This window comes from Neolamprologus multifasciatus, chromosome 7 (assembly GCF_963576455.1).
Source record: "Neolamprologus multifasciatus chromosome 7, fNeoMul1.2, whole genome shotgun sequence".
NCBI classification, from domain to species: domain Eukaryota; kingdom Metazoa; phylum Chordata; class Actinopteri; order Cichliformes; family Cichlidae; genus Neolamprologus; species Neolamprologus multifasciatus.
Window position 1 is genome coordinate 54,467,631 of NC_140445.1, and position 22,130 is coordinate 54,489,760.

Here is a 22,130-nt window from a genome sequence, read left to right on the forward strand (position 1 = left end):
GTAAAGGAAAAAAACTGTAATCAAAAGATAGAAGAAAAGATATGAGGCCTACATAGGAAAGAGAAATAAAAATGTGTTCTGTTATCTGCCCTCGGCACAAAATGATCTGCGGTGCCCACACCCACGCCCGTGTCACACGCAGCCGATCTTGTAATTCTTGTTCTTGTTATGCTAATTTCAACTGCTTTGTACTGTTTATGGCGGTGTGTGTTTCACAATTTGTATCTATAACCTCGAACAGATACTGAATATGTCAGGATACAGCTGTAAATTTTAAAAAACTTAATAAATAGCTCAGGTAATTTTATTAAGATAGCACATTTCATTATACATAGATTCAGTGTGCTAAAACGTGAGATAAAAACATAAATCTAAGTAGGTTTTACAATGCCTTAGGACAATGACAAACATTTACCAGATCTCCACCTGAAGGACTGACAGGTGACTGAGTTATAAACAGTGAGCAGGTCAGAGATCTACTGGAAATCCAAACCACTGGGAGCTTTTTGTCACCTCAGAGTAGCCGGCTGTATTGCCTAGCTGACGGTTAAAAAGATGACAAATAATATCAATATATCTTCCTCCAGTTTTTAGCATTTCCATGCTTACATGACAGTCAAAGCCCTATTAAGGCTAAGAGAGGTGTTTAGAGTTATCTAATGTTAGAAATGCACAGATTTTGAGCTGAAGAGCATTAAAAATGAAAATTTTGGAGATACAAACAACCCTCGCCATACTTTGTTGATTTTTTGTTCACCTCCAAAATAAGCAGTAAGTATAAAGCCACAGATGCCATAAAGTGTGTCAGGGTGTTGGGTTAGTGCTAAAGTGCATGTAACCACAGTGAGCCTACTTTAACTTTCTTCTATCTCACTGTCACTTTTCTCAATCTGTTCTAATAATGGATGAAAATAAATACATAAATAGTGGCATTATTTACAATTTAAGTGATAAGTCAAAAAGAAGTAAAGAAATGTTCCAATAAAATATCACCACCTGAAATGACTTACCTTTCCACTTTTCATAAAACCTACAGCATATATGTGACTAAGTCGAATCCATAGCTCGTTTAACTAGAGTGCGAAAGAGGAGATATTGAAGTGATTACAGGAAATTTGTCTCCTGGATTCAGAGCTGGCAGAAGTTTCACATGTTCAGGATGTTTTGGTGACTAATGGTTGCAGATGTGAATATGATTTAGTTTTGCCCCAGTGCTGTGGGTAAACAGTGGATGATTTGTCTTGTGCTGGGAAATACACCTGATGTTTCCCCACTTGAGATGTCAAAGATAAAACTGCATCTTAAAAAAGCAAAATGCAATACTGTAATACTGTAATAACAGTAACCTGCTAGTTTTCTTACAATTAGAAGTATTAGTCTCTTTGTGATGTTAGGATCCATGTTTTGCCCTGAGGTTTCAAAGGACACTGTAAACAAAGGTGATGTGCTTCCGTTGCAATGACATTTTGCATTTGTTAAACTGACTTGTGACCTTTTATAAGACCCACACCCACATGTGTTAGGCTAAAAAAAATATCAGCCTAGACATCCTCCTGTCTGGCACCTTTTTTTATATGTGCTGCAGATAAAATAAATTTCTGCCGATCCTTTTACGCGCAGCACACAGCGCGATCGGTCGAATGTAATGTTCATTGGATTCATTGGACCGGTGATAACATTTAACCCCAAACCTTACTACTCCCACAGAGGAGCACACAATGACTCACAAAGAACAACAAGAGCCGCCTTAAGAGAGTGTTGAAATTCTAGGCCGTGGTACTGTACAGCAGCTCTTACTCATTTGTGGAACATAACAGTTCAGTTATTGGCTCTGCGATCATCCATCTAAATTAAATTAAATTACACTAAATGAAATTGCTGTACACAATACCCAAGTGTTTGATCTGTTGTGTATAAACAGGAAACATGTTTCCAAATTGTAAGTGATGTTAAAATCCAGTTGTGAAATCCCATCTCATCCTGCTCGCTATGACACAGACTCGTTCTCGTTACTGCATCTCCCCCAGTGGGAGTTCCTACTGCTCCCCACAGAGCAAAAACTGCTGGAGGCGATTCATGACGCCTGTCCCAACCAATGGGGGGAATGAGTTAGCAGGTATTTACTGTATGTGAACCTGAAAAACAAGCTTGGAAATACCTCATATTACTGGGGCTTTGTTTATTGCCCCGCCCTCTACCCTCCAAATCCATTCAAACATACACAGTCTTTCCAAACATTTCCATTCCTACACATATTTGGTCCAGCTTTAGCAACAGTGATCTGAACTTACTTCAAACCCAGATCAGAAAACACAAAAGATCAACTGCTGACGCAACTTATCTCCCATTACTCTGGTAATCAGACACTCCGTGGGTTAAACATCTCCTCTTGCAAACCAATGCACTCGTGTGCACACAAACCACAGTTTCTGTAAAGCTTACTTTCCGTTTCTCTTCAGGAAGCTCTCACATTGTTCAGCAGCCTTCAGCTGTCTTTTTGATGCAAATGAACTGTTTGAACTGCGCCTTGCCCGTTGCCATGTACCTCTACTTTCCAGACCAGTGGAAAAATATGTGTAATTGTAAATGTCATCTGTCTATATCTCCCATGTAGTGTCATACTCCCTCAAGACACTTTCAGTTGGAGATTAGAGACGGTTCAGAAGTTAAGAGAAGTATTTTAATGTTTGCTGAAATGACACCGGGTTCAAACCACACAGTGACAATCTCAAGGAAAGGTATGTACTCTCGCCATTGTTAAATACTTTATAGGAATATTGTATGAACTTTATAATTAAATTATTCAGAATTAAATTAATTTTCTGATCTTTTCTTTCCAGGGATTGAAAGGAATTGCTGTTTACTTTACAGACAACAGTATCCCAGAATTGAAAAGGTGTGCCGCGTTTCACATTCGAGACCAAAGGATCAAAAACAGACAAAATCTCCCTGCATTAGGACCTATTTAAAATTTTGCTTCAAGGTAAGAACTGCTTACAACTCTTATTCGAACTAGTCGCTGACTGTTTTAGTGACTAACTTGCTTTTATGTGATGTTTGACTTAGAGATACATTATAAAACCTCAAAGTATTATTTGAGTAAAACAAGAACATTGTGGATTTTGAATATTTTTTCTCTAAAACATCAGATATCATGTAACAGCAAATAAATGCTGTGTACTAAACTAGAAGCTCGCTTTACACAGACAGGTGTAACCGTACTTTTCCAGCAGCCAATGACTTTCATTTAAAGCTAGGAGAACATTGAGCTGCTTTCAGGCTGTGGTTGACGCCTCCTGGAAAATAAGCAAATTAGACTGTTAAAATGCTGCCACACAGCAAACATTGGGGAATAAATGCTGGTTGTCTTCAGCGGATGACGGTGTGTTTTTAATCAGGATCGGACGAGGATGGAGCAAAGGGACACAACAGGGGATCCAAACGCAGATGGGACTGAAGTCAGACTCAGGGAGCTGACATCAAAGTGGTTCATAGAGACTCAAGTGCCACTCATGGTCAGCAACGGACTCCTTCCAGCTTGGTTCCTGGGCTTCATCACAAGACGGTAAGGATTCATAAAAGGAAAAAAATGGAAATAGCAAACTGAGAAATAATCATTTTTTACACCCAGTTTTTTTTTTTCTAAAACCAAATCATATCCTCTAAGCTGCTAAAGCCACATTAAAAAAAAATTCTTTACATATAATTTAAAATATATAATGTAGTAATGTAAAAAGACACAAGGCTTTTTTTTTTCATGTATTTATTTTTATTTTTGGTCATATTGTGAAAATTTATCAAAAAAAATAAAAATAAAAATAAACCTTTCCTCTGATGGAAAGTGTCCACTTTGTAACACACCCACTGGCACCTACCGGCCTTTCCTCCAGCACACACCCACATTCAGTGCACACTTACGTGATTGGCAGTGGCAAGTTTATGGAAAGGGACTGTAACGAAATAGAATTTCCACGGTGCAGCACACAATCCACCTCGCTATGCCCATAATCTACCAGGCTGTTCCTGTAAATGTTCTCCAAATGTCTTTGAAACACCTTTTAAAGTTAGGATTTTAAAGCTGTTGTTGGTCTGTCTACAGGGATGCTGAAGAAATTCTTAAAGAAAGGGAGCTCGGCTGTTTTCTGATACGTCTTAGTGAAAAGGCCATCGGGTACATCCTGTCCTATAGGTGAGTGGTGGTTTAGTCTAAAGTACACTAAAGTAGGAGTTGTGTAGTGTTGTTTTGCTGCTGAAGGTAAACTGCTTTGTTTCCAGAAATTATGACTTTTATATATATATATATATATATATATATATATATATATATATATATATATATATATATATATATATATAAAGTGTCTTAAAGATAATGTGTGTCAAATCCATCAAATCTATCTATTCTCTAACCCCACTTCTAAGCTTTTGTTTGGTGGCTTATTTTATTGGAGGATATTCATGTTTCAAAAGTCAGAAAGTCGTGTGAATATATGTTATTTTAGTTTGCTCCAACTATAAAATGTGTCAATGCTTAACAAACTTTTTTGTTGTTGTTGTTGTTGCAGAGGCAGGGATCGTTGTCGACACTTTGTGATAAACCAGAATGAAATGGGGCAGTTTGTAGTCTATGGAGACACCGAGGTACACGACACAGTGCCCAGTCTGGTAGATTACTACAAAACAAGCCCCATTGAACCATATGGAGAGTACCTGACAAATTCGTGTTTTGAGGTGAGACAAAACTCTTCTTTTGAGTTCTTTCTTTAAATGCCAAAGGTGAAAGATAGAGGTCCAAGTGATGTTTTGTTCTTTCAGGCCCTGGATGAAGACCTATATGATGTTATCCAGATTAGCCCCAAAGAAAAACCTGTTGCCGCTGTCAGCGCTGTGAAGAACAGGCAACGAAAACAGATAAACTCGAGTTTAGATGAGCAGCCTAAACGGCCACCCAAGGGCAACAGGGCGCACGAGGTGAATACAGTCAATAAATTATAGAGCTGCTGTCCAAACTAATGTGCTGAAAATAGTTCCATTGTTTATTTCACCTCACTGACTTTTAGAAACTTGTTTTGTAAAACAGGAGGGTCCGCCGTTGCCTCGAAGGAGCAGGCACCTCGATAGTGCCACCATCAACGAGCATGAGGGGGTTTTGTACGCCCAGCTCAGGAAGCAGTCGCCAAGGGTTACACCCAGAGACCAACACGTGCATCAGGACAGTTTACCCAGACCTAATTTGAGTTCGACTTCCAAGGATCAAATCAATGGCAGATGTAGTCCTCCGTCACGTCCAGAGTCCGTTTACTCGGAGCTCAGCATCCTAGACAGCAAAAGCAGGTCTCTGCCACTCCTGGACAGCAGTTCTGACGGGGAGCAGTCTTACAGACTGAACGCACCTCCAGACACCCCTCCGAGACTTTCCCCCAGGCCAATCAGACAAGGGAACGGCAGCAGCTCCCAGTCAGAGAGGACAGATTTGGGCAGCAGACCAAGCAGCAGCCACAGCCTCGACTACTTGAGTGATAATGCAGTTTATCACCTGGCTGGCAGGCCCGGGAGCCCACACACTACGTCCTTTGACACTAGATTGTCAATACCAGAGGAGCGCACAGATTCTGTGTATGCCGAGGTCCCTGGCGAAGCCCCCGCTGACTTCACATATGAGCCGATTCGCGGCCACAAGGAACCAATCAACCCTAAAGCCAGCAGCAACACTTACGAGCCTCTGGAGGACATGAGACGCAAACAGACCAACTCGTCCTGGGGATTTAAGGTTTGTAATGTTTTCAAAGCACTTTAATTAAAAGAAACAATTCTTTTGTGTGTCATACTTGTATTATAATGAATTTATTTACCTCTTACAGAACGACAAATGGAAGTGGCTCTTCCCTGAGAACAAGAAGAAATGGTAAAGAGGCTACTTTACAGCGTACTGAGGAAAACGTTTACTTGTTTTGATGATTTCACACTACTAGTATATAATACACTCTGGAAAACCACTGTCATGTATTAACGATTTAATGAGAATTTATGTATGGTTTTTTTTAACGTATTTATTTAAAAATATAACGATACGTGTGTAGTTTCCTTTCCACGAACAGGTTTTTACATGTGGTAAAAACTGTGTTACGTGTATGTCATATTAAAAGCAATCTACTGTATAAGAGGCTCTGCCATTACTGTTATTAGAATATTACTAAATAATTACTTTCGGGGTGATCATTAGGGTGGGGAAAATGTACAGCAGTGCCCTACGCAGGTTTCAGGGGCCCCAATGAAAGTATGACTGTAAAGGGGGAAAAACCTGCTGTTCAGTCCACAGCATGTGATTCACCTTGAACTGCAGCTTATGTTGAGGAGAACTGTTTTCATCTACTTCTCATCAGTGCACACAAACCTGGACGTATATGCTACACTTTCCTGTCAACATGTATCCTGTAGATACATATATGTATGCAGATGTGTCTACGGGCTGTAGGTAACGGAGAAGAGGATAACTGTGAAGAAATGGGGATGTTTAGAGCTGGTGTGGAGCGATGACAGCATTTCCACATGTGGAGCTCGAGATGCAAATAATAAATAAAAATAAATCAGGATACAACAACGTACAACTATTATCACCGCTATGAAAATGCTACCACCTTTTGCGTGCCCTGGCCATGTAATGCACTCTGATTATGGTTTTTCCATCGCTCACTCAAAGAGCATTCCCTGAAAACACTAAATCATGTTGTCACAGAAAATTACCATATGTGGAAATTCATCTCATGGCACCGTGTTTACAGTTGATCTTTAAAAATGTTACATGCTGCTTCCGTCAGTTTTGCACATTCACAGGAAACTTTATTTGCATACAGTTTTCAAACGTCTGTTTGTGACACCAACGGGGAAGTGGGTTAAAGGTTTATTATCTTCTATCATTTGCTTTTACTTTGTTAATTATACTTTTACTGGGGCCAGTAAAAGTACAATAAAGGGAATACTTAGTGTATATCTTTCATGGTTATCCTCTGAAGCAGTAAAAAGAAAAAAAAAGGAGGAGAAAAGTAGAGCTACTGTGTCATTTCATGTAGGACAGTGTGACAGATGTTAGGAAATAAGCAGTTCCTGGTTTAAGTCAGGCAGTGCAGACTAGGGTATGCTAAAGCTCTTGATAATCAAACATTCAGCTCGGCAGATCATTAACTTTGTGGCATTTCTGTCGCCTTCTGTTTCACAATTGAGATCTACATGATAAAGCGTCACTGGAAAACATGGGGTAATGATTTTAAAAACTTATCAAAGACAAGAGTCATAACTGCCTGACTGTATTTCTGCACATCTGAAAGCACACTGACATAACAAAATGTGTAAGGTTAACAGCGATTAAGCAGTACATTCTTACAATTATATAAATAACTACTCTATGTAGCATTAAGAAACACTTAAGGGTAACTGATGTGTTTGACAGGCATTGCATATTACACTGTTACTAACAGCACAGTGTAAACAAATTGTTATTGTGTGTAAAATTCGTGAAATTGTTGAAGCTTGAAGGTTTATTGTTGATCGTATAATAAATGTAAATTGCATTTAAGGTCTACCTATTAGTGTGAGAGCTTTCACCCACATGCCATTAGTGTCTTTATCTCGATAAAGTTTTCTCAGTTGCCATAAAGAATATTCGAAACAAACACACAGCTCACTCACTTAACGCTGTCACTGATTATTTGTTATGGTTTATGTACACTTTTGAATGTATATTTGGCTCAAGTGAAGTGTTTGAAATTGTTCACAAGTTATTTCATTTTTAAAGAAAAGCGAGAAATCTTCACTGCTATGCTGTCGAAGCAAAACGAGAGAGCTTAAATCAGATCAAATTGAGCTCTCAAGCAGCGAAACCAGCGTGGGTTTCACACCCTGTTGGGCCGCTCTCACCCTCAGAAACAGTTGCTTAAAGTAATGGCTGTTTTACAGCATCATAATCACACTGCAGCAGAAAGTGGCTCTGCCGAGATCATAACTAACAGATGTTCCCTGTGACACCCGTCATTAATGAAGCTCTGCAATCAGCACTCTACTGCCCTGAATATTTGATGCTGTCCTCATAAATGAATCTTCAGATAATGCACTGAAGAATTAACTAGCTGCTCTGGTGATTGCTTATTAAACTGAACGCAACAACTGAACAGATTTTAACTGTCAGTTAAAATAAGGCCCTCAGTATCCCCTCTCTTCATTTTTCAGAGTACAGTTGAGGAGAATTCATTCCATTTACTGCTGCACTTGTGTTTTATCCAGATGAGGTGTTGCACGTAAACATGGAGTTTGCTCAGATGCACCATGCACAACCTTTTCTGCCTGTTCTCTGGTCCTGTGGTGGCATAGGAGCTCACAACACTTTACAGTTTGTGTTACCAATACCAAAATGCTTTCCACAAAACACACAACATCAAACGGTATCTCTGCGTGTGACTTTTCTGTCTTTCAACTTGTCAAGACCATTTTGCAATCATTGCACTTGCCAAAAATAAAGAAAAATCAGATTAAGCCTCAGCCGACCCAATCTCCTTAGAGACTGTGAAGGTCTGCACGTATGGCTATACCTATCAACCAATTCTGCAGTATGACTCATAAGAACTACTGAGCTAAACATGAAATCTAAAACACAATACACCATGTGTAACTGATGCAAATCTGTATCCTCCAGCCAAGAAACCACCACATGTTAATCATCAACCAACATAGCCAAAACCATTTCCTCCAGCTTTCTGCTGAAATTAGCCGAATGTGCAGGATGTTCACAGGCTGGTGAACGCGAGGCAGCTCTGTCTTAATCACATCCTCCCTAAAAATGTATTATAGCTCACATGAGAGGCTAAGCTGAAGCACATGCTTCCTAATTTTTAATGTGCACACATCTTCATATGTTGTTATGAGTAAATTACAAGTGCATTAAGTCAGAGCACACTGGAAAACAACATTTATTCAAAGGAAGACAAATACAAGACATTACATGAAGTCCTATAAAATACATATCCAAAACATGGCAGTAACTGACATCTTGTGTAAATGGCAGATGATGAAAGAGTTTGGATGACAAAGCCCTTCATCTAACTGGAGAACAGTACAACATGACTGTCATTATATTTAAGCAAAGTACGACCACAATAACAACATAAATACTTAATTTATTGCATAGCTATAAAATATCCCTTAATCCTGCTGCTGTGCTTCAAGTTTTATCTGTAGCTCTATAAATACTGGATGTCTCTGGAGGTGCCACTGCAGAAAGACTTCACAGGGAATCATGTGCAATGTAGTTTCAATGATAATGGTTTTGAAAGTGTTCCTGAGACCAAGCAATGATATTCACTGCTGATATATGTCTGGTTTTAATACAGTGTGCCGTTCAGTATCGGTTTTTAGTTTTGCTCTTGCATAGAGAGACATCTCTTTGAGAAGACAACATCTTCTCTGAACTTTTGATTAGATTATGTAGTACAATTAATAGCTAATGCATTTCTCCGAGTTGCTCTTTTTCATTATACCCGGTCACATTACTATTTAACTATGATACTTGGTAGCTGTGATTATTATTATTATTTTTGTCTTAGTCAGCTTTTCATTTTTTTTAGCCCTTCTTCTTGTTTTTAGCATCAAATTCAAACATTTGATATGCTGCCTTTTCATGGTTTCAAAACAATTACAGGGTTTAGAAAATTTGCTATCATCAGAATCCATCTTCTCAAGTTCCGACTGCAGTAAAGGTCAGAGAGGAACGATGGAGAGTGACAGACAACTACTGTGCTGTGATCAGGACATGGCTCAGGTAAAGTCTTGAGGTCCAGCCAACTTAGAAACTGTCCATCCAACCCTCTCAGATTCTTATATGAAAGGTACTGAAAAAATAATAAAGTTGATTATTAGAAAAGTAACAATTACTGTGCATGAAACATTTTTATCCTTTACTCAACCTGAGAAATAAGATTCTTCTTTTTTAAAATGTCATTTGCGAGAGTGTCCTGGCCAAGACAGACAAGATAACAGTTTAATCAACAGTGGTGACATAGACATTAATAGACACATAATTAAACACAATGTAAAATACACAAAATAAGTTTAAGCATATACATAAGATTCGATTCAATTCAGGTTTAGTTATTTTAGCAGCAAATCACAACAACAAATAAGATAAAGACCATAAAGTATTCTGGAGAAAGCCCCGACATTCAAACAATTTCCTGTGACCGTGCACTTGGTGACAGTGGAAAGGAAAAACTCCCTTTTAATGGGAAGAAAGCTCCAGCAGAATAAGGCTCAGTAAGGGGCAGCAATCTGCTGTGATCAGCTGGGGAGGGGTATGATAGAGCCCGATTATTCAAAACTGTTTAGGAGCGAGAAGGATTTCAAATTCAATTCTGTATTTAACAAAGAGCCAGTGAAGAGAAGCCAATATGGCATAAATGTGATCTCTCTGGTTCTTGTTCCTGTTTCTACATTTGCTGCAGAATTTGGATAAACTGAAGGCTTTTTACAGAGGTTTTAGAGCAGCATGATTAAATTACAGCAGTAATGAATACATGAACTGTTTTTTCATCATTTCTCTGTAAAGGGATAGTTCTAATTTTGGAGATACTGCACAAATAAAAGAAAGCAGTCATATCCTTTTCCTGGTCCTGTTTTTGACCCAGCGTTTTGAGTTTATTTTGGATTCATGATTCTTTCTTTTGCATGATGAAGATTGTTTTAAGTTCAAGTTTTGTACAGTTTAGTTTTGAGTTTAGTTCCTTTATTGCCTCTAAGGTTTATTTGTATTTTTGGTTTCTTGTCTGTTCCTTTAGTCTTCGTCTCATCCCTCTTGTCCTGTGTTTATTTATCCGTTTCCCCGGGTTATGTCTCTGTTTATTTTCTCTCTCTGTCATGTTTGTTTTCGCTCTGTTCCTCTCTGCCTCCGTCGCTCGGTCTCTCTCTCTCTTTGTCTCTCTCTCTCATCTCTAGCTCCCTGGCTCGCTCTGTCTTTCAGCTCTTTCATGTATGTCTGCTGTGTGTGCTATTGTTTTCCCACGTCAAGTTGTGTAGCTTAGCCTGCGCCTTAATAAGTTTCCTGTCTTATTTTGATGCCCCTTGTCTCATGTGCTTGTGTTTAGTTTTGCTTCTTGTTTCTGTGTCTTATTTGTTTCAGCTATGTTTCCTTGCTGTCTCCGCTCTCTAATCACCTGTGTATTCATTGTGTCAGTTCCCTGTTGTCCCTTGCCGGAACGCAAGTTCATCTCCCTCCTTGCTCCATGCTCCATGCACTTCACAGTTTAGGTTGTTGTTAGTCTGAGTCTCATTTTGCCTTTTGTTTTGCGTTTTTGTTTGATTTTCACCCAGCCTAAATTAACGGCTCACTTTTTGTTAAGCCCAGTCCTGTCTATAAACGTCTGCAGTTCAGTCCTCTGTTCAAAGCGCAGTCTGCGCCAGCAGATCATGACAATCCTGGTCAAACAATGGCTCCAATAGTCTTCACAGTGTTACTTGAGGCCAAAGTAATGCCATCCAGAATAAGTACCTGATTAGGCACAATGTTTGTGAGATTTCTAGGGCCAATTATAATTACCTCAATTTTGATTGAAATCCAGGCCTTCTTCTTTTTACGACATGTCTGCATGACATGGTTTAAGTAATGACATGCCACCCAGTTGTTTTATTTTAACCTAACAAACATGTCTTTGGACTGTGGGAGGAATCCAGAGTCCAATTCTGTTTTTCATTTATCATAATCCTAAAATGTTGTTGCAATAACATGAATTTATTTACCTTAAAAAATCCGGGGCCCTGGATATCATATTTTCAAAGTCAGCAAAAGAAAGTTTGTGGTCTCCGTCCAAATCTGACTCCTCAATGGTTTTCTCACACACCAGCTCAACTTCTTCAGGAGTCAGCTCCTCCTTTGTCAACTTATTCAGAGTCTTTTCCAGGTCCTCTTTGCACAGGTAATTATCCACATTGAAATCTATCAGCAACAGAAGTTAGAATTAGAACATTTTAATTAATGAAGTTCTATAACGTATAGATGCTTTGAAATGTTACCGTATATTTTAAAGGCATATATGGCCTTGAGTTCTCTAGGAGCCATTTCACTCAGGACTGAAAACATGTCCACAAACTCATTGAAGCTAAGATTTCCCATCCCGTCCTCTGAGAATGACTCCACGATCCTGTTGCGGAATGGATTTTCCTGGAGAGAAAACATGATTGTGTTTAACTGCAGAATTTTGTTTACATCTAAACATAAAAATCGCTCATCAAAAAAGCCCTACACATTTGCCATGGCAAACATAAGACATTTTAATAAGAAAACGATTTTCTAAAGCTTTAGAGCGCCCCAATTTTTCCAGTTATTTATTGCAATTCAGGTTGTTCAAGTCCAATGAATAGCTTGAAATGGTACAAAGGCAAGTGGTGAACAGCCAGAGGTAAAATAATGAAAAATAATGTATGTTTCAGAATTATACAAAAAGTCCTTTTTAAGGGAACACAAAATGGGTTAACAAAAATGATGAGAAAAAAGGCAATTACCTATAAAAGAGGGTTGATGACACTTAAAAATGTAGGTCGTTCTACAGAGAAATTGCAAAGAAAGTCAAGGTGTCAGTAAGTAGAGTTTTCTCCACCATCAAAAGGCACTGAGAAACTGGAGCAAAATCTGACAGGAAGAGGTCCGGCAGACCCAAACCCACAACTAAATCAGAGGACAACAGCTTCCGTGATAGGTGGCTCACACGACAACATTTTTAAGTGGTCGTAGTAAGCAAGCCTCAGTTTCAACTGTGAAGAGAAGACTTCGGCTTGCAGGTTTGACAGGACGAGTTGCAACATGAAAGCCATTGCTAAGACGTCAGTATAAGAGAAAGAGGCTTGCCTGGGCCAATGAAACACAGCCATTATGGAGTGATGAATCAAAATTTGATGTCCATTGCCTAATGTGAAGAGGAACATTATTCCAAAGCTTTGGAGCCACAATAAAGAACGCTCGGTCTCCTCTCAGTTTCAGCCGTGATTTGGGGACTGAGAGCAACAGCTCCTCAGCTGACTGGAGCAAACGAGTGGGGACATAGGGCTTCAGCAAATCAGACAAATATGCAGGTGCCAGATCAGTAAAGGATTTAAAAACCAATAAAAGGACTTTAAAGTGAATCCAATTGGAAGCCAGTGCAGGGAGGCCACAACCGGAGTAATGTGCTCTGAGTAATCAACTGTCAAATATGGAGGAGGAAGTGCGATGGTCTGGGGCTGTTTTGCTGGATCCAGGGTCAGTGACTTGTACAGAGTGAGATGTACCCTGAACCAATACGACTACCACAGCATTCTGCAGCGCCATGGAATACCTTCTGGTATGCGCCTAGTTGGTCAAGGTTTCAACCTACAGCAAGATAATGACCGAAAACATAAGTCTGGGCTATGCCAGAACTACATAAGGAAAAAGAACAAGGTAAGCTTAAAAACATGGAGTGGCCAGCACAGTCCAAAGACTTAAATCCCATTGAGCTGGTTTGTGATGAACCGGACAGAACAGTGAAAGCAAAGCAACCCACAAGTGCCACACGTTTATGGGAACATCTGCAACAGATATGGGGAAGAACTTTCTGAAGAATATTTGACTTCTATTGTAGAAAGAACGGCACGAGTGTGTTCAGCTGTTATATCTGCCAAAGGTGGCAAAAGTTTAGAATACATTCTGGTGCTTTCATTTCAGAGTGCAATGAAACATTACACTGCATAAATTTCAATAAAAAACTGGAAAATGGTGGTGTTCTAAAACTTTTGACTGGTAGTGCATATTCACGATATTCAAGACAATGCTATTAAATCAGAGTTTGTAGTTCAGTGAGTCCAAATAAGAAAGTGTTATTGCCCAGGGTAAAGTTTGAGGTCAATAAATAATCAGCTAAATAGAAATATATAATATAGGATGACAAATTTATGGTCATGAAGTTGTAGAGGACCAATTGTGTCTTTAGTCTTCTCCATCTTTTTTCTGCTATCCTTATAACCCAGCCTTATTGTGACAGTTTTACAGACAAGGGCCAATCATGCCGAGATTATTTTTGATTTACTTTTAGAATCAGTCAGAGCAATTCACGGCACATAAACTTACAAAAGTTCACACAATGTAGTGGAGTACAGCCAGATGTGCGGTGTTAACAATCAGTTCTACACACACAAGCATACTGCTCACATTGACAAAACAGAGCTTTAAAACAGCGGTGGGGGGTTTACCTTTAATTCTGGCATGTTGACTATTAAGGCTAATGGGACTTTACAATCAGGTTCATTGGTGTAGTCCATTGGTACAAGATGTGGAGCCAGCTCATGGTATCTGCCATGCAGCCTAGGAAAAGAAAATAGACCTTTGACTTTTAAGTCAATACTTTCAGGGCATATCTGAGATATTCATCAACAGGGATGCTAGTCTTTGAGAACAAACTTACTACAATTAAACTAGATAAACCTGTCAAAGTGACCGAGTTTCATTGGTAGACTGCTAGGAACAAGTGAGGTTTACTGAAACAAGTAAACCTGCTTAAATTTAACAGTTTTTTCATATATGTCACATACTTCCTCTAATAAAAATGAACAATATATCTTCTTTTCCAAATTGCATTTTGTTTTCTGAATACTTTTGTGCAATGTCAAGTGTCAGAGCACACTTGCACACACACAGCACAAGTGTTTTTTAGTACCCTATTATGAACTCTTTTTAGTATCCAGCACTACTAGCCTAGGTCAAATTGTTGTCAATGAGGAGGACCAAGTACACAAAGAATTCTCAAATGCCTTATTTTGTTTATTTTGTTGTAAAAATAAATGCAAATTAGTAAAAAATGTCTTGCTAAAAAAGAAAAAAGAAAAGAAAAAATCTAATCTAACATCTAGAACAAACCACAGCCAAAAGAGAGTGAAATGCAAAGGTACAGTAAGTGCTCACTTCCGTTAACGAAAAAAGCGAGTCATTTGTGCCTGTCATCAAGTGGATAAGCGACAACAGGAGAGAAATTAAGCTGTCCAGTGAGTCGTGACAACGAGTGTTATCACTAGATGGAATTATATTTATTTGATTTAGATTTTTTAATGTTTAAGTAGAAATGTGACACTCTTTTTGAATGGCTCTGAAAACGATACGGCAGTCAAAAGGTCAACATGAATTTCAAAAGGTTTACCTAACATACTACAGCTACAGCTACCGGACAGAACCTTCTAGATCGTCACTAACAAACATGGGAATGGAGCCATTACACTATAAATAGCAGCACTGTACTACACTATGCAGATTTATATGCATTTTGTATATGAAATGAATCATAATCCACATTATGTTTACTGAGTGAAACATCTGTATATCCATTGTATGTCTGTTCTAGCTGCTCAGCTGTCAAGCTGCATGTATTTCAGCAAGTCTCTGAATCTTGTTCTAGGTCTGTTACTATGATTCAAACCAAAATATTGCAACGAAAGGAAGTGAAAACTTACAATATAGTGAAAGCTTATAATGTTAACAAATATACATATATAATTGGGGTCATACGTCACCGCACATAAGTTACCATTAACACTCAAACTCATAGTTGGAAACAATTTTATGACATAAAACAACACAACGGCACACACAAATATATGCATGCATGCCACTTGATAAGTTACTGGTGTCTCTAGGCCAAAACTCAGCTTTTGATTTACTGTAAATCAGCAAATCAGAAGCAAACAGCCCAACCAACTCCAGGAATACCAAGGTAATGTTGGTCATGTATGCTAGCTGTAGTGTGGTGATCTATTTTATACAAAGCGATGTAATGAAAGAATGGATGAAAGAACTTAACATACAGTATTAATTGCCAAATCCTGACCCATTTAAAGCACACGCAGTCCGAAAGCCACAGAAATACCCCAGGAAAATAAAAGAAAGGCTTATAACAACATATTTGCATCTTCTTATGGTCGGTGTAAGTGGTGAATTTATGTGGTTTAAATGAATGACAGTGCAACATATATCTGCGAGCGATTTTAAAAAAAAAAACCTCATCAAACTCTTACCGCAGAATTTCTTTCCGAGTAAAAAATGTGCAATCCTGCAATGAGAGAAAAACAGCATGTGAAAAACAAATACTTTGAATTGAAGGTTTTATAGCACTGCACATGATGACAAATCCTTTAAGGTGCAATCGAAATTTGCATAAAATGCTCACAATGACACATCTGTGAAGAATCATTACTGTAAAACACTGAGCGGGGTGTCTGGTTTCTCCTAAACGATGATGCGTTTAAGTACATGAGAACATAATCTGCTGTTGTCTGACATGCATGTGCTGGCACACGCATTATCCAACGGCTCTACCGGGGGCACCTCAGTTTACAGTTGTCTTTTGTATGAATTCTGTCTGAGCTACTCCCCTGGGTGTTAGAAGCAGAGTGCAGTCAGATGAGCTCAAGGGACTGCACCTTTTGCTTTCACCGATACACCTACTAAAGTCAACCTTACCTGCTAGGCTCCATAACACGAGATAACAACGTGCTGACACTTACAGTCATGCTTGTTAAGTTATAGCTGTTGGGTTCTAGATTCCCCGTTGAATGAAGCAAGCTGATGCAGTATCCAATGATCTATTTGAGCCGAAGAAAGATATAAATTCAAGTGATACTCTAGAGATAACAAATGTTAGACAAACAGAAACGGTACTCTAGGAGTAGTTGAAGTAACCAGAGAAGCTCTTGAGAAACTGTGTCCTGAGAGTAGAGTTTCACGGCACATCATCGCTGGCTTTGGCATCAATTATTAAGCCCATAGCGAATCACATGATAAACCTGTGCATATGAGGATGTCTTTCTCCCTGGGAAAACCTGGATTTTTGTTACAGGGAACAAAAGGTCAGATCTTCTTAGATGATCGGTTTACATGATATCCTCCAGTTTGGAATGAAATCAAGACCTTTTGCTATCTGCTTATCAGTATTTAAATAAAAATGTGGCCATAGCTGACGACACTATAGTAGGAAATTGTTTTTTGTCTGTCATAAATTAAATTGATGGGGGAACTATAGGACCAACGAAACACCCTAGATGTTAATAATCAATATTTATAAAGTGACTTTCCCTTTTTTCAATATGTGAGAAAATAAAAAGATAAATAAAATGATGATTTGTGTTAGTCTAACAACAGAAGTGCAATAATCACAAAAAAAAAAAACATGTTTAATTTTACCGAGATTTTTACTTCACTTAGCCTTCAAAGTTTTCCAGTAATGTGTTTAATTGGCTGCACATAATTAAGACATTAAAACATTATTCACTTAAATGAATTGCTTGACATCCAGATTCCAAACACAGGTATGGACACAAGCTTACCTGATAAGCATCAAGCTGCTCGTCGGTAAATATCGTTTGTTTATTACCCATCTTGATCAAGTAATTTGTTGCTTGTACACATTCACAGCACTGAATGTCCGAAGCCCTTTCTCAATGAAAGGCATTTAGAAGGTCCGCAGAGACAAAGTCTCCGCACAAGATGAATTTATATCGTTGCAAACTCCTATCAAAGGGTATTGGTGTCCTTCCAGACGATGTCCTCCACGACTGCAAAAGTAGATGAAGTGCGTCAAGAATATATCTTAGTAATAAATATTTTCGTTTAAGTCGGAGCCAGTGGATGTTGTCTGCTAACCCCAAGGAGTGCAAAGTGATCTGTTTCCCCTCCTTAAGTACCCAGATGGTGTCCACCGGAGTCCAGACAAACCAATGGGACCGGAGCTAAGACATGAATAAATAAAAAGGCCTACTTGTGAACTAGAAACTGCTAGCAACAGGAATGATGTAACCTCATTGGGGCCACTTAATTACACACTAATTGAACATCTTTTTTCTTCTTCTATCTTACACAATATTGCGAACAGGCTATTGATGATATCACTGATATCTGTGCTTTAATATTGCAACCAGTCCGCTATTGCTAAATTGTAAAATTTGGGCACTTTTTTGCTCGTTTTTAAAAAAAACATATACATTGTTAACCTGCAGTATGCACAGTAAATACAACGATAAAAGTTATCTTACAGGAGGCTATGCCAATGATATTTAATATTACAATATGTCCACCTCGGATTTAATACAGTACAAGCCCAATATTATATTTATATGTATAGTAATTACGAGGAGAAAAACTTGTTTTTTTGGCTCCGCTGCTAATTACCATTTGGTACAATGCATAACTATTATGCTATATACTATATAGTAGTAGCATACCACAATTGCAGAAACCCCAGCATAGTTATTATCGACGGCACAGTAGCAAGACGACAACTTTTAATTGACCCGAGAACCTGTTGCACGTAAGAGGCATCTAATATATGTACATTTCTTATTTATATATTTAATTAAGCAGGTGTGCAGCTTCTTTCAGCAGCCTGCACCGCAGATTATCGCCTCCCCCATCCCTCTGCCGGCTGCGGAGACTGAGGTCCGTCTCATCCACCTGCGTGCTATTTACAGCACGGCAGTACAGTGAGCGTGTCCTGACTGCACACCAGGACAGATGATAATTTCACATTCACCCCACAGAGCCACTACCTCTCCTAACCACCACACTGGTTAAAAGTGTCGCTCTTTATCGGTTTAGGCAGCTTTGAAGGTAGCAAAGTTGCCCAGGATGGACTCCAAGCGAGAGAAGGACCAAGGTAAGTTGTGATGGGTAGCTTGTTGCTACGTTGCTTTGCTAGCCACTAGCTGCTTATGCTAGGTAGCTGTGCTTTCAGCTACAACATAACCCCTTTTTGTTTGTTACACAACATTTTGCTTATATCATCTCATGACAAAATAAATAAATAAAACAGACGGGGAACGTTTTTAATTATATTCAAGAACCCACCCACTTTCATCCGGCTGAATCATCCTCATGTTTTAATTCACGCAGCCGCTGTCTCACGAATATAGCTAACATGGGCTAACAAAGTCCCTTTAATGCCTCTGCTAACAAGTTGTAACGTTATTGCTGGCAGACTGTGCGGTAATCTAAACATCGTGACCTTTCTTTCTGCAGGTGCAGTGCAAAACATTAGTCCCTGCTTACACCCAATCCATTCTCTGTCATATTTAAGAATATGAATCCATGTCTGTCAGTGCTCATTTAGTTTTTAAATAAGTAAATAAAAATTGTGCTGCATATCTGAAAATATAATAAAAGGATGACCAAGGAAATAACAGAGCCCTACATCAGCATCATTATCATCATCATCTCTGGTCAACCGTGATTTCCTTTTACCTCTCTTAATAAGAGCTGGCTGACACTGCCTCAGGGAATCAAGCCAAATATAACTCCCTGGGTTTCTTTTATTTATGCATACAACTGGCGAGATAATACCACCCAGCAGCACATCTGTTTGTGACCCTATCCTCAAGAGGACATCCCAGCGTGCAGCCAGATATGAAATTCAGAAACTGCTTGTCTGAATTTTTTTTTGTCCCCTTTTAGAGATGATTGCCTGGATTATTTGCTTATACTGTAAGCAGAACAGACACTGTGCTTCTAGCGTTTTCTTTTGCAGTGCTGACTCACGAACAATGACAGAGTGGGTGCATGCAAATAGAAAAATAAATATGCTTTGCTCTGCTGAAGTCTTGTGACTCGTATTCTTTCAGATGCAGACCATGAAAAGATAACTGCCGTGCTGCTCAAGTCACGTACCGGGGAATTTGATCTGGAGTCGATATTGTTTCTCAAATTAAGAAATCTCGGTAAGATGGAAATAATATATTAGCATTTCATTCTGCAAAATTTGCATTTCATTTATGATTTTAATTGTATGTCTTGTAGGTATACATGATCTTGGATGCACTGGGGAATGTATAAACCTGGAGAGACTGGACCTCTCTGGAAATAATATCACAAATTTGGCTCCTTTAGCATCTCTACGGCTTCTTTCAGTCCTCAATTTGTCTAACAACAGGGTCTCCAGTTTAGGTACAATTTTAGAAGAAAAATATTATTTATTTCTTGCATTATTAAGATGATTAATGTCATGAAAAGGCTTTAAAATTTCTCATAAATTGGTCACTGCTTTTGTATTTCCAGAGCCCCTGCGCACTTGTGACGTTTTACAGAACTTAAATGTGGCTGGTAATATTATATCCAGGTAAGACTAAATAACCACTGAATGTCTTTTTTTTCCTGCAGGTGATTAAAAATGTGAATGTGTCGGCTGTGTTACTGACATAAAAGCAGAAAAGCTTTATGCATAAGTTACTATGTTGTTAGGCATTTTAAGAGCATGTCTGTTTTGCTTTTCAACAGTATTGAGAACCTACACTGCCTTGTTTCTTTGAGAAAGTTAGAAAATATACGTCTGAAAGACAACACATATAATTACACTAATCCAGGTAATTTTGGTGACTTTGAACATATTCCAGTGGATGGAAATTCTCGATTAATGAACTCATGTTAAGTTTCTTTATGGCAGTGTGCAGAAACTCTTCATATAGAGCGGTAGTTCTCGAGATGTTCCCCAATATCAAAGTCCTGGATGGTAAGTTTTTTTCCCCATTCTTTGGACATTTAACTGCTCAACATTAACTTGTAAGAGTTTTGTGTTTTAATGAATTAATCTGCTTAAATTGCAGGTGAAAGAGTTGTTGGGCGTGGAAGCGATCTGTATCAGTTATGCAAGGACATTGATGATACCATAAAAGGTATATTTTAATGAACTTGTTGTCACACTTTGTTTACTGGATTAATTTGGGGATTGTGGCACCGCTGACAGTTGTGATGCATTTGTGTTTGCCTTTGCTTGTATAATATACCGAGACTGATATTTACTTTTTTTGAATGATGATCAGCTGGTCTGTACAAGAATGGACAGCTTGTTGAACATTCTGATTGCAAGCCATGGGTGGAAGATACTTACTGGGAGATAAAGAGATCTAATAACGCCATTATTGAAGAAGCCTATAAGCAATTTAATGGTAAGAGAATATCTGCAGACCTGTTCCTAGATATTTAGCTGGTTGCTAACAGTGTTAGATGCATAGTGTATTCCTTGACTTTTTATGTATTTTTCTTTGTACAGATGTTCTTCATGAATGCAGACTCCTCAACAACAGAGCCACTCATGTGATTTCACAAACTGAACGATCCATGAGCCTGAAGAAGCAACCAAAACAATATGCCATCTGAGCCGGCCTATTTCGAACACATTCGTGGGCAACATTTATCAACTTCTCTGCTTGTGTGATATACCATGGCTAATGTACTGTAGATTTTTGCAGATTAACCACCCTGTATCGAAATGCTTGACATTTACCATTGCCTGACACACGTGCGCTGTCTTGCAGTGTGTGGCATTTGCTGACCTTGTACTCATCCTATGCATTGGGTGTTGGACAAAACATGTAGGTGGTGTGAAAACCTTTACCCGTACCGACAGCCCTCAGTTTGGTTCAAAGATGTCTTTTACTTGCACAGTGTGCATTTTGTACCATATTGTAGCCTCCATTTATGCTGAGAGCTGCTTTATGCTGCTTAAGATTTTCTATTGGTACTCAGTAATTTATAGCTTTTTTCCATTTTGCATTGCTGGAGAATTCGGGAAGTTATTGTGTCCCATGCTGTGTGCTTTCTTTGCAAGTTCAATTTCTGCAAAAAGAAAAAGGTGATTTAATGATTGCTTCAGCTGTTTCTACTTGTTTTATACCATAAAGTTTATTATATGTGCAATTAAAATGTGGAAATTACAGTGTGTATGAAGCTTTAATGGTGTACCCCCGCTTTTATTTTTACTAATATATCTGTATATATTAACAAAACATGTGCGTGATATGTATACAACTCATACATATATTCATACAGACCCATGTTTGCTCACTCTGAACCAATGAACATGATTTTAAAACATAAAGCAGAAGGTTATAGCCTGCAGAAGTTGTTCCTCGGCGTGTTAGAAGCGGTCCACTGGCGCCACCTGCAGGCGGTAATAGTGTTGCAACGCTAAGCACCCATCCGGATGCGTTCACTATTATTATGCTATTTACAATATAGCCCATATGAGAAGCTTGCATTTAGTTTTAGTTTAATTTAGTCTTTTTTCATTATCTTTATCCAAAAGTTAGAAAAGTAAGAGCCAAGAGAG

The 22,130-nt window shown here is 38.6% G+C and overlaps 3 protein-coding genes across 4 annotated transcripts; 2 read left to right on the forward strand and 1 right to left on the reverse strand.

Moving 5' to 3' along the window:
• Window positions 1-121: 121 nt before the first annotated feature.
• On the forward strand, window positions 122-7,552 carry LOC146515492 (uncharacterized). The gene is made up of 8 exons (XM_085167778.1): window positions 122-2,738; window positions 2,841-2,983; window positions 3,399-3,565; window positions 4,100-4,189; window positions 4,566-4,731; window positions 4,816-4,971; window positions 5,081-5,770; window positions 5,862-7,552. Exons 1-8 carry the CDS (start codon window positions 2,684-2,686, stop codon window positions 5,907-5,909), a joined length of 1,515 nt encoding a protein of 504 aa, XP_085023904.1. The 5' UTR covers window positions 122-2,683; the 3' UTR covers window positions 5,910-7,552.
• An 897-nt stretch (window positions 7,553-8,449) lies between these two features.
• Window positions 8,450-18,316, reverse strand: cib2 (calcium and integrin binding family member 2). Of its 2 annotated transcripts, XM_085167792.1 has the most exons (6): window positions 17,362-18,316; window positions 16,054-16,088; window positions 14,242-14,353; window positions 12,052-12,199; window positions 11,779-11,974; window positions 8,450-9,878 (listed from the first exon to the last, which is right to left on the reverse strand). In XM_085167792.1, exons 1-6 carry the CDS (start codon window positions 17,410-17,412, stop codon window positions 9,857-9,859), a joined length of 564 nt encoding a protein of 187 aa, XP_085023918.1. In that variant the 5' UTR covers window positions 17,413-18,316; the 3' UTR covers window positions 8,450-9,856. The 2 variants fall into 2 exon arrangements, with proteins under 2 accessions (XP_085023918.1, XP_085023917.1); XM_085167791.1 differs by having other exon boundaries at window positions 16,054-18,316.
• Window positions 18,317-18,494: 178 nt separating this feature from the next.
• Window positions 18,495-21,755, forward strand: lrrc61 (leucine rich repeat containing 61). Its single transcript, XM_085167790.1, has 9 exons — window positions 18,495-18,686; window positions 19,648-19,743; window positions 19,823-19,969; window positions 20,081-20,141; window positions 20,300-20,385; window positions 20,466-20,531; window positions 20,626-20,694; window positions 20,842-20,967; window positions 21,072-21,755. Exons 1-9 carry the CDS (start codon window positions 18,659-18,661, stop codon window positions 21,176-21,178), a joined length of 786 nt encoding a protein of 261 aa, XP_085023916.1. The 5' UTR covers window positions 18,495-18,658; the 3' UTR covers window positions 21,179-21,755.
• The last annotated feature ends 375 nt before the right edge of the window (window positions 21,756-22,130 follow it).